Source organism: Stegostoma tigrinum, chromosome 10, assembly GCF_030684315.1.
Source record: "Stegostoma tigrinum isolate sSteTig4 chromosome 10, sSteTig4.hap1, whole genome shotgun sequence".
Taxonomy (NCBI): Eukaryota; Metazoa; Chordata; class Chondrichthyes; order Orectolobiformes; family Stegostomatidae; genus Stegostoma; species Stegostoma tigrinum.
The window spans coordinates 47856015-47874721 of NC_081363.1; the positions used below are offsets into that span (position 1 = coordinate 47856015).

General features: G+C 42.4%; 1 protein-coding gene across 5 annotated transcripts in view; it reads right to left on the bottom strand.

Annotated features, from left to right (window-relative positions):
• The window catches only part of LOC125455469 (organic solute transporter subunit alpha-like), a 52479-nt gene that overhangs the window by 26246 nt on the left and 7526 nt on the right, over positions 1 to 18707 (bottom strand). For 2 of the 5 annotated variants that reach the window (XM_059649168.1, XM_048537533.2), the window contains exon 2: positions 14871 to 14984. In XM_059649168.1, the coding sequence (XP_059505151.1) occupies positions 14871 to 14984 (114 nt within the window). Of the gene's footprint in view, positions 1 to 2384; positions 2462 to 6104; positions 6213 to 6837; positions 7249 to 14870; positions 14985 to 18707 lie in introns of those variants that run through there. The other 3 variants (XM_059649166.1, XM_059649167.1, XM_048537532.2) reach the window with 3 other exon arrangements.

Here is an 18707-nt window from a genome sequence, read left to right on the forward strand (position 1 = left end):
ACAAAAGAGCAGTTCTGGCAAAACCTTTAAAAGACTGCAGCCAGTTAAAATGCGTCATTAGCTTCTGTGCAACAATCCTACTGAATAGCAGCAGCAGCCTTTGTTGCAGATGAGAGAAAGCAATTTGGATAGCTTCTCGATTTTCTGGTAAATCTTTGGAAGGCGTTGTTAAAAGCTGTCCCGAATGACACGCTTCTGGAAACCAGCCACCTCTTGCAAGTGAACCAATGAATATTCAGCTGAATGAAATATGCCAGTGAAGGTGTGGGGTACTTCGAAGTTGTGAATCAAACTAGCTCTGTCAGGGACTAAACCAGAATATGTGTTGAGGCCTGTCCTAAGGACCTTAAGCTCTTGGATCTAAAGGGATGAAATTATTTAACCTGCAACTGAGAAATGAGCTGACAATGCCAAACTATCAAAGAGCTGCTGGGACAGGTTAAACAGATACACAAATCAACAGGAAACGCCTATTCTTCCGTGGAATTGAGATGCAAGTACCAAGGAAAAGGTTGGGGAAAAACAGTGAAAATGAAAAAATGATTCCCAATTTGAAGAAAAACGTCCAATTTCCATTAATGCTTCAAATGGCTAATGAGAATCTCACTAGAGAGTTTTGAGGAACCAATTTGCACATGTTAACGTCTCATTGTTACCTAATCTTAACTCATTTATATGTCAGTTGCTACCTTCCCAGGCAGTGGAGTGAAACAAGGGGATGCTAATTTCCAATCTTAACATCAGAGCTGGCGCTTGCTGCTGCAGCTCGTCACCAGCTTCTCCATTCATCCAACACGGTCAGCATTCCCCAACGGCTTAGTGTTCGATGCAGGGCAGACACTGCCTCCATTTAGAGATGTTGGCTCAGCGAAGTACCACCATCACCACGTCAAAATGGCATGTCTTGGACTAATTCATGACGCAGCTCAGTGCTTCAGTACTGTGGTTTGGAGTTCACCCACATCTTTCATTACAATTCTACTGCTGGGCTAATTTGTGCATAGCATCAGGGACCCATCGCATGAATAGGGTCTTAGCTTGTTTCTTAGTGCTCACTCACTTTGCACTTACTTGGACACAGACAGAACTGTGTCTTCCTTTCCTTTTAGAGCAGACAGAAAGCCAGACAGCTTGTTACTTTTGCCAGCAATGAACAGTCAAGGAGGAAGTCACGTTGATGTATGGCACTGGGCAATGGAAGGTAGCAGGGAGAAGACGGTGACACGTACCTTTGCAGCGCACAGAAGGTCAGTAACCTTCTTGTGACATTGCTGTACATTCTTCCAGACTGTGGATATTACACTGACCCAAACGGCTACTTCAGAACTGGCTGCCAGTGTTTGCCATGGCGTGCATCTGGGGTTTAAATATGTGTGATGTGGTCCCAGAACCAAAGGAGCATTTCCTCTAGAGTTAGTCTGAGAATTAGGGCCAGACCATTCAGGAAAGATGTTGTCAAGCACCTTTGCACAGAAAAGGTTCAGAACTCTCTTCGACAAACATCAATGGATGCTGGATCAGTTGTCAATTTTTAAAATGAGATAGATAAATTTTGTCCGGCAAAATTATTAAGGGTATTGGGCCAAAGGCAGATATATGGAGTTAGGCCAAAGATCAGCCATGATCTCATTGAACGGTGGAACAGGCTGATTGGCCTACTCTTGTTGTTATGTTCATCTCCTGCTGAAAGCAAGATTAAACAAGCGTGGTGCCATGGAAATAAGCCACATACTTAATGAGGAAAGCAACGGAAGACTGTGTCAGAAAAGTTGTCAGGGCTCATGAGGGGAATCATCCCATGAAACACCTTAAAAGTGACACAGGCGAAATATGGGAAAGTCAGCCCATTGTTTTTTGGAGTTTTGAGGAAGGGTCACCAGACCCAAAACATTAACTCTGTTTTCTCCTTCACAGATGCTGCCAGACCAGCTGAGCTTTTCCAGCAATTTTGTTTTTGTTCCTGATTTACAGCATCCGCAGTTCTTTTGGTTTCCATTGTTACTGCTCCCTTATTTGTCTTAATTTTCTCATTCAATTTGATCTTGATTGTTTTCAGAACCCCGTTTTATATATCATGAGATTTTAAAAAATGCTAAATTAGAGCCACACTTCATTGTTTTTGTTTCGAATCCTAAATGCATCGCTATTTGAAAAGCATAAGATATCACCTTTAAGTCTGATCCAAATCATTGTGTAATAATCATTGAATTAAGTCAAATGAATCAATATTTTCAAGGACAAAGGTGACAAAAAGGAAAATTATTATAATAAACATGCAGCAACTGTATGCTTTTTTATAATAAATATTTTATGTTGCAGAAAGTGTTTAAGCCAGATTTTCATCACACAATGGAGGAACAAATTGAGTTATGAAACAACTTAGCTTTTGCTGGAAAACATTTTTTCTCTGTTTTCGCAACCCAGCAACATTCTCATGCAGCACTTGGTATGTTGGGAAGGCCTGTGTGCAAAACCAAAGTCAGGGTTTCTACTGATGATCACAGGAAAATTGTATTTCCTCCCCCCTTCGTCATTGAGTGAGCTAGAGTGTCTTATTGAAACCTTAAAAAAATCCTTCTTCCACAGAGAATTTGTGACCACTAGGGAAGCCTGCTGAGGAATCTAAAACATTCTGAAAGGTAATTGCAAAATGACACCTTCAAACCTTAGTATTAGATGTTTTAGAATATAGTAGATGTGTTCTATCTTTTTTTACAATCATAGGATGTCAGCCAACTGGGGGTTGTTAGTTATTATACTCTTCAGTTTCTCTTAAGATGATTTGGATTCTAAGAGAATAAAAGGACATGGAGATAATACAGGAAGGTGAAACTGAAGTAGGTCGATTATCGAATGGCAGAAGCAAGTTCAAAGGGCTGAATGGTGCACTCATGACCATCATTAATCCATTATCAAAGTAAATCTTTGTTAATCATTCAATTGCTCTTTATGCAATTTAGCAACGGCATTTGCTGATGTAATAACAATGATTATGGTTCAAATAAAATCGTTAGTTCTGAGACATTTAGATTGTCCTTAGGAAAGAAAGGACACTGTACAAATTCTTTAATCCGTTAAAGTCGTAGAGATTTACAGCAGAGAAAGAGGTCATGTCCACACTGGTCAAAAACAACCACCTAACTATTCTCAGATAACAAGGGGTAGAGCTGGATGAACACAGCAGGTCAAGCAGCATCAGAGGAGCAGGAAGGCTGACGTTTCGGCCTAGACCCTTCTTCAGAAAGAAACCCCATCTAACTATTCTAATTCCATTTTCCATTAAGGGGAAAAGTTTCTTCCTGTCCCCCACTATGTATGCCCTTTATTATTTTACGCTTCCTCTCAATCTCCTCTGCTCTAAGGAAAACAACCCCAGTCTGTCCCATTTCTCTTCATACGCAAAACTCTCCAGACCAGGCAACATCCTGGTAAACCTCCCTCTCCAGTGCTATCACATCCCTCCTGTAATGTGGGTTCCGGAACTGCACACAATACTCTAGCTGAGACCTAACCAAGTTTCAGCATAACCTCTCTACTCTGTGCCTTGGCTACCATATGTCTTCATAGCCACTTTTTCCAACTGCCCTGATACCTTAGGGGACAGGTGTGCATGCAAATCGGGGTCTCCCTGATCCTCAGTGCTTCCCAGGGTCCTACCATTAATTACAGATTCTATTGCCTGCCCACGTGCATCACCTCACATTTATCTGGATTGAATTCCATGTGTGACTGTTCAGCCCCTCTATATCTTCCCGTAATCTAAGTCAATCTTTGTTGTTTACCACCCTACAAATTTTGTATCATCTCCAGACTTACTGATGCACCCTCCTACATTCAAGTCTAAATCATTTATATAAACTGTGAAAGCAAGGGCCCCCACCACAGATCCCACTGGACGCAGACTTCCAGTCAGAAAAACATCCCTCAACCATCACCCTCTGCTTTTTGCCACTTGGCCAATTGTGGATCTAATTAGCCAAATTTCCTTGGATTCCATAGGCTCTTACCATTGCTATCAGTCTTCCAAGATTATCAAAAGACTTGCTGAATTCCAAGTAGATGACATCAAAAGAATTATTTTCACCGACACGCCTGATTAGACCGCCAGAAAAATCCAATCAGGTTGATCAGACAAGTCCTCCCCTGAACAAAACCAGGATGACTGTTCTTGATTAATCCCTGCCTCTCCAAATGCAGGTTAATTCTGTCCCTCAGAATTGCTTCCCATAGTTTCTCCATCACTGAGGTTAGACTGACTGGCCTTTAGTTTCCTGGTTTATCCCTTGCTTCCTTCTTGAATATGACACCACATTGGCACCCTCCAGTTCTCTGCTGCCTCTCCTGTGGCAAAGAGGAAGTGAAAACTTCTGCCAATGCCCCGGTTATTTCCTCCTTTGCATCATTCAAGGATACATTTCATCTGGTCCTGGAAATTTAATTGTTTTTAAGCATGCCAATCCACTCAGAACCTGCTCTCTATCTGAGCTAATTTTTAAAATTGTCTCACAGGCCTTCTCCCTGATTTCTATACCAATATCGTCCTTCTCACTAGCAAACACCAACACAAAAATATTCATTTAGAATCCTACTTACATCCTTTGGCTCCACACAGACATTACCGCTGTGATCCTGAATGAGCCCTACTCCTTCCTTCGTTATCCTGTTACCCTTAATGTATTTATAAAATAACTTGGGGATTTCTTTTATTTTACCTGCCAGTATCCTTTCACGTTCCCTTTTAACTCCCCTCATCTTTTAAAAGACAAAGAACAAAGAAAATTAAGCACAGGAACAGGCCCTTCGGCCCTTCAAGCCTGTGCCAATGGAGATCCTCTGCCTAACCTGTCATCTATTTTCTAAGGGTCTGTGTCCATTTGGTCCCCGCCCATCCATATACCTGTCCAGATATATGTTAAAAGACACTAACGTGTCTGTGTCTACCACCTCCGCTGGCAAAGTGTTCCAGGCACCCACCACCATCTGCGTAAAGAACTTTCTATGCATATCTCCCTTAAACTTTCCTCCTCTCACTTTGAACTCATGACTCCTAGTAAATGAGCCCCCCACTCTGGGAAAAAGCTTCTTGCTATTCACCCTGTCTTTACCCCTCATGATTTTGTAGACCTCAATCAGGTCCCCCCTCAATCTCCGTCTTTCTAATGAAAATAATCCTAATCTATTCAACCTCTCTTCATTGCTAGCATCCTCCATACCAGGCAACATTCTGGTGAACCTCCTCTGCACCCTCTCCAAAGCATCCACATCCTTTTGGTAATGTGGCGACCAGAACTGTACACAGTACTCCAAATGTGGCCAAACCAAAGTCTTTTACAACTGTAACATGACCTGCCAACTCTTGTACTCAATACCCCGTCTGATGAAGGAAAGCTTAAGCTCCCTCTTGCACAGGCTATACCCCTGTAGGGCTTCTGCTGTGGTATCTGCCATGGTGTCTCTTTATCTCTTAATCCAATGCTGTACCTCTGTGGATATCCAGGGTTCACAGGACATGATGGTCCAACATTTTTTCTTCATTGGAACATGTTAGCCCTGTACTGTCCACATTTTCTCCTTGAATGCATCCTACTGTTCTGAAGAAGATTTACCTGAATCTGTTTTCTCCCAAACTGGCCAAATCATGACTGATTTTCATAATATCAGTCTTTCCCCCAAAAGGGAACCTCAAATTAAACCCAGGACCGCTCCCTCTCTTGTAGGGTCTTCCACGTAATGGCTTAAAAAGTGTATTTTAAGCATTCTGCTCCCTCTAAACCTTTTGCACTATGACTACCCCAGTTAACATTGGGGAATGATTAGTAGGTTTGCAGATGACACCAAAATTGGCGGTGTAGTGGACTGTGAAGAAGGATATCTCAGAGTACAACAGGACCTTGATCAGATGGGCCGATGGTCCAAGGAGTGGGAGATGGACTTTAATTTAGATAAACATGAGGTGTTGCGTTTTGGAAAGGCAAATCAGGGTAGGAGTTATACATTTAACAGTAAGGTCCTGGGGAGTGTTTCTGAACAAGAGATGTTAGAGTGCATGTGAAAGTGGAGCAACAGGTAGACAGGATAGTGAAGAAGGCGTTTGGTATACTTGCCTTTATTAGTCAGTGCACTGAGTACAGGAGTTGGGATGTCATGTTGCAGCTGTACACGATATTGGTTCGGCCACTTTTGGAATACTGCATTCAATTCTGGTCTCCCTGCTATGGAAAGATGTTGTGAAACTTGAAAGAGTGTAGAAAAGATTTACAGGGATGTTGCCAGGGTTGGAGGGTTTGAGCTATAGGGAGAGGCTGAATAGGCTGGGGCTATTTTCCCTGGAGCATTAGATGTTGAGGGTTGACCTTATAAAAGTGTTTAAAATCATGAGGGGCATGGATCGGGTGAATAGACAAGGTTTCCCCCCCAGGGTAGGTGTATTCAAAACTAGAGAGCAAGAGTTTAAAGTGGGAAGGGAAAGATATATAAGGGACCCACCAGGAAACTATTTCACACAGAGGGTAGTCCATGTATGGAATGAGCCGCCAAAGTAAATGATAGAGGCTGATACAATTATAACATTTAAAGGACATCTGGATGGGCATATGAATAGGAACAGTTGAGAGGGAGATGGGCAAATACTGGCAAATGGGAATAGATTAATTTACAAATCTAGTCTGCATAGACGAGTTGGACCAAAGGGTCTGTTTCTGTGCTCTATGACTCTAACTTGGAATCCCTTGCTATCACCACCCTATGACTTTTGACAGCTTGCCTTTTTCAGAGATTGTACTCTGTGTATAAAATTCGATCACTTTTAAACGTTTAAAATAATAATCTGTGTCCTACCTTTCATTTGATCTTCAGAACTTGGCAAATTGTTGCTGCAGTTTAACATGATTGTTGTAGGTAAATCTTCAAAAAGAATGTTGTTCAAGGACTTTCAGACAAGATTCAGTATTTTACAATAGTTGAAGACTGTTCTATTTTCCTCCCAATAAATGTAATAATCCTCTCTGATACTTCTCTGCACAGAATGTTTTCAAAGGAGCTTCTGTGTGATGCATCATGTACAGTAAAATAAACACGGCAATCAAGTGTAATACACTTTGTCTCCAATAAAACGGAACCAGGAATAATGTGAGAGAAATGAACTTTGTAATTTAACCCTCTGTGTAAACACTCATGGCCTTTCTAGTGCTTCCAAAGCATGGTAAGTGTAAACCTTTTCACCACACAACATCTGAAACCTCGATACTTATCTAAAATATTCTGTAAATGGAATGTAAAAAAAAGTGAAATACTTGGGTCCAATATCCACCACCTACAGAGGGTTAACATGTTATCAGTTAGAGACTGGTACCAGTTAGCAAAAACAAACATTTTTATCATGCTGCAGGAATGTCATTGGCACACAGTGAATCTCATAATGGAGGGAAATGCTCGCATTTCATTCACTGTAAAGTTAGATCCTTGAATAATCAGGAAATTTAATAAGGATGCAGCAAATAGAGATTCATTTGTAGTTCATAGCAAAAAATAACTTTGCACTTTTAACATCTGGGTTGCAAACTGTCACTTTAAATTTGATTTCTCCTCGCTGCTTTCCCCCCAATTATGACTGTCTATAATTTCAAATGTGGTCTGGAATACAAAGCTGGAAAGAAATTATTTAAAACTGACTGTCTGAAGTAAATTAACTGAGTGCAGGGTAAAACTTGTAAATAGGAAGGAAGTGCAGCCTTAGATAAGCTCATAAACCATTATATTCAACAAAATTAGTTATTTTAGCTTGGTAACCTTGGTTCAAGGAGAGTTTATATAATCAGGTTCATATATATATGGAACAAAGCTGCTTGATTTAACATTTTATTAATGGTAAGAAAATCAAAAAGGGTTCATTATGTAGTGATTGTAATGAGGTCAGCCAGGTGGACATCATAGAATATGAATTCCCTGACTGGGGCTGTTACCCTGGTTAAATCAGGGAGCCTTGGTGGTGAGGAAGTCACACATGTAAATAAGGGAACAGGATGGAATTATTTCAGTGGAAATGAGATTAAAAAATACATTTTTGAAGAAATTCACTTGCAACATTTGTCTTTACATTGGGGTAAGCATTTCTGGGACCATGCTGTTTATTTGGGAAGATACATCCATTCAATCCTGCCATCAAAGACTGGGCCCAGTATGTGGAAAGAATACTTTATTTTTTACAGTCTAATGACATTGGGGCACATTAAAAGCAATGAGTAATTCTTATGATAGTTTGTGGACGCATAGCTTTTTCAGTTGGTAGGACCCTATGATTTTCTAAGGCACCAAATTCTAAAACCTTTCAAGAGTTGACAAATCTAGTTAGGAAATATTATGACCCCAAGTTCCCTCTGGTGGCACAGTGGCTCAGTGATTAGCACTACTGCCTCAGTACCAGGGACCTTGGTTCAATTCCACCGTTGGACAACTATATGGGTGGAGTTTGTACATTCTGCCCGTATCTGCGTTCGTTTCTACTGGCTCCTCCACTTTCCTCCCACAGTCCAAAGGTGTGCAAGTTAGGTGGATTGGCCATGCTAAATTGCTCATAGTATCTAGGGTTATGGAGACTAAGTGGATTAGTCATGGGAAATGCAGGTTAATAGGAATAGGGTGGGGAGTGTGGGTCTGGGTGCAGTGGTCTTCAGAGGGTCAGTGTGGATCAATGGGCCAAATGGCCTGCTTCCTCACTGTAGGGATTTTATGATTCAACTTTTTTTGTTGAAAATGCTGCTGACTGAAGTCTTAATTAAATACCTGGTGGTTTTCATGAAGGTCTAAGGACTATCAAAGGAACAAAGGCCACCTTGTGTGTTGCCCAGGAAGTAAAGCCTGCCCTTATGTGCAAAAGTAGAGGCAGAAATCAGGAATGTGGGAAGCGATTGAATCATCAAGCCAATACAGTTTGTGGAATGGGCAGTGCCAATCATACCAACTGTGAAGCTTGACTAGTCAGTTTGCCTTTGTGGGAATTCTAATTAAACAGTAAACTGCTTCTCGCAGTGGGATAAATGTCCAATCCCTTGCATGGAGGACTTATGTGCAAAGCTGGCAGGAGAGTTGGCAGAGGGTGCGGTGGTGGTGGCGGGGGAGCTGTCCTTCACAAAGATGGACAAGAACCATGCGTACTTGCATTATGGTTGGATGAAGATTCCCAGAATTATGCTACAATTAATACCCATAAAGATTTGATTTGATACTCATAAAGATAAACAAGACTGCCATTTGGGGTATCATCAGCCTGTACCATTTTTCAGCAAATGATGGAGAATAATTTCTAAGATCTAGCCCAGATTGCCATTTATCTGGATGATGCATTAACAATGGGGAAGACCAATAAAGAGCACTTAGAGAACTTGGACATGGTGTTTAGACAAATTTTTAAGCCCCATGTGCCTTAGAAGGGAAAAGAATATGTGTTCCAGGCACTCCAAATGACCTACTTGGGCTACAGAGTCGACAAGACCAGGTTATGCTTGTTGGAAGATAAAATGAGGACAATCAAAAGTGCCCCAGCTCTCACATCTGTAAGAGCCAGCTTTGGAAATGGTTTTGTAGCCAAGTTGTAGTCTTTAGGGAAGTGAAGCAGCAGCTATCATTGTCTAAGGTGTTGGCATACTAATGACCTCAAGCAAGAGGTTGTGCTGATATGCAATGCCTCCCCATATGGTATCAGGGTAGTGTTGGCTCTTTAATGGCCCAAGGGAGAGGAACTCCCAATAGTGTATGATACCCAGGCTGTTGCTGATTGAGAGTGCAAATACACCCCAATAGAGAAGGAAGGTTTGGTGAGAGAAAGTTCCTCCAATACGTTTACGGACATAAAATTGTAATAGTAACAGACCACAAACCCCTGATAGGGCTACTCAAAGAGGACAAGTTCTGAGGAAGGGTCACCGGACCCAAAATGTTAACTCTGTTTTTTCCTTCATAGATACTGCTAGACCTTCTGAGCTTTTCCAGAAACGTTGTTTTTGTTCAAAGAGGAAAAGGCTGTGCGACCCATAGCTTCAGGCCGAATTCAGCTGTGGGCTCTCATTCTGAGTGCGTATAATTACAAGTTGGAACACCGCCTGGGAGGCCAAGTAGCAAATGCAGATGCATTGAGCTGCCTCCTGCTGGCAGATACACCACTGGTGGTGCTGCCACTGCAACAGTCTGTTCTGGTTTTAAACTTTCTGGACACCCTTCCACTCACTGTGGTGGCAAAAAGATCTGGTCTTGGCAAAACTAATGAAGCTGATGATGATGGGGGAAACAAAAGGGCCATCACAACTAGAAGTGAAACCTTTCTGGACTTGGCAAGGCCAGATCACCATAGAGAATGGCATTTTAATATAGGGACCAAGAGTGAATATCCTGAGCAAAGTTCACTGACAGATCCAGGGGTGTCCAAAATGAGGGATGTTGGTGAGAAGTTGTGTCTGGTGGCTAGGACTGGATGCAGACATAGCCGCATTGGTGGGGCAGTGCCCAGAGTGCCAACAAGGACAAAAATTACTGCCAGCAGCATCTCCCAATTCATAAAAATGGCTGGGTAAACCCTGGGAACAGTTACACATCAACTACACTACCTTTCATGGGCTTTATGTTCTTAGTCATTGTGGACACCACTCAAAGTGGTTGGCCGTATTTAGAGCTCATTCGTCAAACACAGGATCAACAATAGAAAAGTTCTGAGCACCTTTTACTACACACAGACTCCTGGAGGTGTTGATCACAGACAGTGGGCCATCATTTACCAGCAGTGAATGAGAGTATTGCCGAAAATCGAATAGCATTCGTCACATAAGGACAGATCCATACCATCTATCATATAATGATCTGGCAGAAACAGCAGTCCAAACTTTGAAGACAGGCTTAAAGACATAGCCTATGACTTCACTTGATACCATACCGTTTCCTATTGTTTATTGGACCACCCCTCATGTAACTACAAGGACAGCTCCAGCAGAGCTCCTTCTGGGGAGAATATTCTGCATCAGGTTAAATCTGGTCCACCTGGATCTGGGGGACAGGTTGAAGCAGCATCAGTAACGCCACTGCCAGACACATGACTCCTCTAAGAGGTAGTTTACTTCAGAGGATGAAGTTTGATGCTGAAACCACAGACATGCCCTGCATGGGTAAGAGGCATGGTTGATGCGAGGTCAGCTCCAGTGACGTACAAAGTTCAGGTAGGTGAGGTAATCCTGAATAAGGGCGTGCGCCACATGAAAGCTGCAAACTTGTAAATGGTGCGGGAACAAAACATGCCCAGCCCCTTCGCAGCCTTTCTGACTGTTCCAGAACCCATGGGTTCTCCCCCTCCACCTAGCATTAAAGAAACCTCGGAATCAGAGACGAACATGGTGGATCTCACAGCCTCAATGCCTTTAACACCTGAACGATAGGATGAATTTCTTCCAAGACGTTCTGGGCACAAGAGGTGGGCTATGAGTCTGGTACCCACGACCCATATCCGAGGCTACGTCAGAAAAACCAGACCTGGTGCAAAACCGCCCCAGGACAGAAAAAGAACAAGCCTACGTCCCTGGACTTAGAGGAGGAGGGATGTAGTAATTGTGATGAGGTCAGCCAGGTGGACCTCACAGAATATGAGTTCCCTGATTGGGGTTGTTAACCTGGTCCAATTAGGGATCCCTGGCCAACAGATATAAACAGGCAGGTCAGACATTCTGGATGAACACAGCAGGCCAAGCAGCATCTCAGGAGCACAAAAGCTGACATTTCGGGCCTAGACCCTTCATCAGAGATGTGCTCCTGAGATGCTGCTGGGCCTGCTGTGTTCATCCAGCCTCACATTTTATTATCTTGGATTCTCCAGCATCTGCAGTTCCCATTATCACGGGTCAGACATTCTGTTCACTCTGAGAGATGACTCTGAGGAAGCCAGATCACTGTCAAGTGCTATGCACACATAAATAAAGGGTGACTTGGCGATGGGATACCAGCCTCTGAGGAGTCGTTTCACATTGTGTATGTATAAATCCCACATGGTTTTCCTCAATCACCTTATTAATTTTTATCAAGGATTTGTAATGAACCTCTTCTCTCCTGAAATTTTTAGTCAACTTTGGCATTATTAAATTCTTTATAATAAGTCTGCAATTACAATATCCTTTCAAACTATATGAACTATATGGTTCAATTAATAAGATCCATGAAAATAATCTTGCACTTCAATTTTTTTTTCAACAAGCCAGTGTGTATTAATCTATCTTTGTAGTAATGACAGACTTCCAAATGTGTAACAGGCAGTAACAATCTAAGATAACAAAGTGTGAAGCTGGATGAACACAGCAGGCCAAGCAGCATCTCAGGAGCACAAAAGCTGACGTTTCAGGCCTAGACCCTTCATCAGACAGGGGAATGGGGAGAGGGTTCTGAAATAAATAGGGAGAGAGGAGGAGGCGGACCGAAGATGGATAGAGGAGAAGATAGGTGGAGAGGAGTGTATAGGTGGGGAGGTGGGGAGGGGATAGGTCAGTCCGGGGAGGGCGGACAAGTCAAGGAGGCGGGATGAGGTTAGTAGGTAGGAAATGGAGGTGCGGCTTGAGGTGGGAGGAGGTGATAGGTAAGAGGAGGAACAGGTTAGGGAGGCGGGGACGAGCTGGGCTGGTTTTGGATGCAGTGGGGGAGGGGGAGATTTTGAAGCTTGTGAAGTCCACATTGATAACATTGGGCTGAAGGGTTCCCAAGCAGAATATGAGTTGCTGTTCCTGCAACCTTCGGGTGGCATCATTGTGGCACTCCATCTTCAGTCTGCCTCCCCCTCTCTCCCTATTTATTTCAGAGCCCTCTCCCCATCCCCCTCTCTGATGAAGGGTCTAGACCCGAAACGTCAGCTTTTGTGCTCCTGAGATGCTGCTGGGCCTGCTGTGTTCATCCAGCTCCACACTTTGTTATCTTGGATTCTCCAGCATCTGCAGTTCCCATGATCTCAGTAACAATCTAAGAGTCTCTTTCTCAACTATAGAGTACTTCTTCTAATCCTTGCTAAATTTCTTAGAAAAGTACCCACCAGCTTTTGTATTTCTGATTCATTTGTTTGCAAAATGACATACTCACCTTGAAATCATTAGCATCAACTGTCATTTTAACACATTGGGTAAATTGTATTGGGTCATTCGTTTAGTTTGTTTCAGTTTCTCAAAAGCTATTTGGCATTGTTTTAATCATTTTATTTTTACCTCTTTCCCAATAAATCTATTAAAGGTGCAGCTGCCGTGCTGAGATGAGGCACAAAACTTCCATAATATTTGCACAATACCAGAAATCTCATGATTTTGCATCACATTTTAGGAATGAGGAATTCTTTCAGTGTTATTTCTTTCGCTGTTCTTGGCAGTCATCTCAGCTCCCAGGATATCTCTGCAGAAGTTCCTCAGGGTAGTGTCCTGGGCACAATCAGCTTCAGCTGCTTCATCAATGATCTTCCTTCCACCGTAAGTGGAATTAGGGATCTCCGCTGATGATTGCGCAGCATTCAGCACCATGGATAAATGCAATAGAACCTAGACAATGTCCAAGTTTAGGCTGACAAGTGGCATGTAACATTTGTACCACACAAATGCCAGGCAATGACCATCTTTAATCTGAGAGAATGCAATCTTTCCCTATTGACTTTCAATGACATTACCACACTGAATCTCCTACTACCAACATCACGGGGCTTACCATTAATCAGAAGCTGAACTGGACTTGCTATATAAATACAGTGGCAAGAAAAGGTCAGAGGGTAGAATGCCATAGGGAGTAAGTCACCTCCTAACTCCCCAAAGCCTGTCTGTTAACTACGAAGCACAAGTCAGGAGTGCATAGAATCTCCCCCGTTGCCTGGATGAGTGCAGCTCCAACAACACTCAAGAAGCTTGACACCATCCAGGACAAAGCAGCAGACTTGCTTGGCACCACATCCACAAACATTCAGTCACTTCACCACTGATACTCAGTAGCAGCTGTTTGTACTATCTACAAGACAAATTGTAGATATTTGCCAAAGATCCTGAGACAACACCTTGCAAATCAACAGTCAATTCCATCTCAAAGAACATGGGCAGCAGATACATGGAAACACCACCACCTGCAAGTTACCCTCCGAGACATTCACCATCCTGACATAGAAATATATTGCTGTCCCTTCACTGTCGCTGGGTCAAAATCCAATTCCCTCCATAAAAGCATTGTGGGTCTATCTGCAGCATATGAATTTCAGTGGTTCAAGAAAGCAACTCATCATCACCCTCTCAAGGGCAACAAGGGATGGGCAATAAAATTTGGCCCAGACAGTGATGTTCACATCCCATGAATGAACTAAAGAAAGTCTTTAATTGCTTTATATGTTCAACCCTGTTGTTACTGTACTGTGACAGAGTGTAAACAAATTCCCAATTAGGGACTTTAGCTATGACTTAATTCTTTGAATGGTAGCTGGAATGCTTTTTTTCCTAAATGGAAAAGGTCAATATTGATTTAACCCATTGATGTAACAAAAGCTGATATCTCTTTATCTCTTGATGTTACTGGCACTTGCACAAAGCCCATCAATAGATCAAACTGAGTAAGGCGTAAAACACTGTCAACTCTATCAATACGATCTTCTAACCGAGGATTTGTGGGGAGGTGGTGGTCTATTGGTATTAACGATGGACTGTTAATCCAGAGACCCAGATATTGTTCTGGGGGCCTGGGTTTGAATCCTGCCGTGGCAGATGGTGGGATTCGAATTCAATAAAATATCTGGAATTAAGAAACTAATGATGACCGTGAATCCATTGTTGATTGTCGGGAAAAACCCATTTGGTTCACTAATGCCTTTTAGTGAAGGAAACTGCCATCCTTACCTGGTCTGGCCTACATGTGACTCCACACCCACAGCAATGCGGTTGACTCTTAACTGCCCTCTGGGCAATTTTGGATGGGTAACAAAATGCTGCCCGGTCAGTGACGTCCTCATCCTGTGAACAAATAAAGAAAAATAAATTGGGCATGAGTCTGTTTTTGTTACCACATGTACCTTCCTTTGTCTACATAGAATCTTGTTGCCTCATCAGTTTAAGCATTAACCTCATCGGAACAATTTAAGCTTGTCAGCTGAACTAAACTTCTCTTCTTGAATTTGAACATCCCTATATTGCTAAGTATGTTACATGCCAAGCGCTTGAAAGAAGTCTTTCATTTGCGAGGTGCCAATACAAATTCAGGGGAATGAATTCCTTGGTGACACCAGCTGTGCCCTGAGCCACAATCCCACTTCTGTCCCAGTCACAAAATCAGGGCTAATGTCTTGATTTTAAAAAAAATTCCTGATTCTTTTCTAAGTTTTCTTCACCATTAACTGTTTTAACATAAATGTAGCTGTACCTAACTTGCAGCCTGACCCTATCTTTAGTTTTCACATTTGATTTGAACAAATGTAAGGTTTAATCTCAAGGGAAGTAGCAGTTCTTTGTGTTGGATCTATCTGAAAATTGATGTCTGATTACAATTTATCGTCATAGAATCATAATGACAAAATTTCTGCTAAAAATGCTAAGAAGTTGGAATTATTATGTCTAGAAACTCCCACACGATCAGTGAAGCGGTAATATTTGAATACAAGAGATGGTAGGAACTGCAGATGCTGGAGAATCTGAAAGAAGGGTCTAGGCCCGAAACATCAGCTTTCCTGCTCCTTGCTGCTTGGCCTGCTGTGTTCATCCAGCTGTACACCTTGTTATCTAATATTTGAATACAAGTTCTCTTGTAATTCAATAAGGTTTAGTCCAGTAATAGTCTGATAACAAATACCACATGGACATGTACCATATTTATTTTTTTAAGAACAAGACAAGGTGTTGCAAAACCATTTCACTGGGGCTACTTTGATTGGTGTTAAATTCAGCACATTGCTGTTAGTTGAAAGGAAACAATGCAACCAATCATCAGATTCTTTCTTAACTTAGACTTATTGACCCAAATATTGACAGAGACATTGTGGAGGAAGTGTGGAAGGCCTCTAAGATCACACTATAATTTTTGTCATCACTTTTTTGTCTGGCTGGACAGACCAGCCTACCTGGTGCTCTTGACTGAGGTGCTATATATGAATATTATAAATTGGGTTGTTGTTATCATAACCTCTACTTGGATACAAGTATGACTGTAAAAAACATAGGAACAGGAGTGGGCCATTCATCCCTTTGAGCCTGCTCAGCCATTTAATGGGATCATGGCTGATCTGATATTCATCAGGTCCATTTTCTTGCCCTTTCCCCATAATCTTTGATTCCTTTACTGATCAAGAATCTAACACAAGGACTCTGCCCCACAGCTCTCTGAGGCAAGGCGTTCCAAATACTCTCAAACCTCTGAGAGAATTCATCCTCATCTCAGTCTTAAATTGACGCTCCCTTATTCTGAGATTATGCCCCCTGGTCCTAGACTGTCCCATGAGGGAAACATCCTCTCATTATTTAACCTGTCAAGCCCCCTAAGAATCCTACATGTTTCAGTGACGTCACTTCTCATTTTTCTAAAATTCAGATATCAGCATTCTGACCTGTTTAACCTTGGCTCATAAGTCAATCCTGCCATACCACGGATCGTCCTCATGATCCTTCTCTGAACTACTACTGATGAAATGATACATTTCCTTACATAAGGAGACCAATATTGTTCACAGTACTCCAGATGTGGTCTCAAAAGTGCCTTATACAGTTACAGTAAGACGTCCCTACCCTTATACTTCAACCCACTTGAAATAAGGGCCAACACTCTATTGGTCTTCCTGAGTACTTGCTGCACCTGTGTGCTAGCTCTCTGTGTTTCATGTACAAATGCCTCCAAGGCCTCCTTTAACCTTTTTTTCTCCATTTAAATAACATTCAGTTCTTTGGTTCTCCTTTCCAAAATGAACAACTTTGCATTTTTCCACATTAAACTCCACTTGCCAACTTTTTTGCAAGCTTCCTTAATTTATCAATATAACTCCATAAACTGTTTGTGTCCCTCTCACAACCTGCCCTTCCAGCCATTTTTGTCTCATCTCCAAGTGTGGCAACAGTACATTCACTTCCTTCTTCCAAGTCATTAATTTATAATGTAAACAGTTATGGACTCATTGAGTCATACAGCATGAAAACAGATCCTTCGGTCCAACAGTCCATACCGACCATGTTCCCAAACTAAACTAGTCCTACCTGCCTGCATTTGGCTCATATCCCTTCAAGCCTTTCCATTCATTAACTTATCCAAATGTTTTTTTAAATATTGTGACTGTACCTGCATCTCCCACTTTCTCTGGTAGTTCATTCCACGTACGCTTTGTAAAAAAGTTTCCCCTCATGTCCTTTTTAAGTATTTCTCCTCTCATCTTAAAAATATGTCCCCTAGTTTTGAACTCACCCACTCTTGTCATTCACCTTATCTATGCTCCCATAATTTTATAAACCTCAATAAGGTCACCCTTCAACCTCCTAAACTTATTGGCCTTCTTGAACCACTGCCGTTCATTCAGTGTAGGTGCACCCAGAACGTTGTTAGGGAGGGAACTCCAGGATTTTAACCCAGCAACACTGAAGGAGCATACCTCCAAGTAAGGATAGCCAGTGGCCTGAAGGGGAACTTGCAGGCAGTGGTGCTTCTGTGAATTCTAGATGGTCATAACTGTAGGTTTAGAAGGTGTTGTCCAAGATTCCTTGGTAAACTCTTGCAGGGCATCATGCATGCAGCACACACTCCTGACGCTAAGCAAGAACCAAAAGAACTGCGGATGCTGTAAATCAGGAACAAAAACAAAGTTGCTGGAAAAGCTCAGCAGGTCTGGCAGCATCTGTGGAGGAGAAAAAAGAGTTAATGTTTCGGGTCCGGTGACCCTTCCTCAGAATTGACGAAGGGTCACCGGACCCAAAACGTTAACTCTTTTTTTCTCCTCCACAGATGCTGCCAGACCTGCTGGGCTTTTACAGCAACTTTGTTTTTGCTCCTGACACTAAGCATCGGTGTTTGAGGGAGTGGTTTGTGTTTGTGGTGCTAATCAAGCAGACTGCCTTGCCCTGAATGGTGCCAAGCTTCTTGAGTGTTGCTGGAGCTGCACCCATCCAGGCAAACAGGCAGCACTCAATGACACGCCTGACCCATGTGCCATAGATTGTGAACAAGCCTTGGGGGCTCAGGCAGCGAGTTACATGCTGCGATATTCCCAGCCTCTGGGCTGCTCCCACAACCACCGTATCCACAAGGCTAGACTTGCAGGTCAGTGTCTCGTCAATGTTAGCCCCCAGGATGTTGATAGCGGGGAGTTTAGCAATGGTAATACCATCAAATGTCATGATGCAAAAGCCAGATTATCTCTATTAGGGATGGGCATCACCCTAGCAGTTGTGTGGAAAATATATTACCTGGCACCTGTCAGCATGAACATGGATATTGTACATTTGCTGCATTTGGGCCAGGATTGCATTAGCATCTGAAGAGCCACAAACAGTGCTGTACATTGATGACTGCACAATGAACCTCTCCAGTTCTAACCTTATAATGGAGGAAAGCTCGTTGACGAAGCAGCTGATGATAGTTGGGTTCAGGGCACTAGCATGAGGAACTCCTGCAGAGATGCCCTGGAGCTGTTACTCATAAAATAAGAAGTGAACATCTTTGCTGATTACTGCTCAATGTTCAGCACCATTCCCAACTCCCCAAAT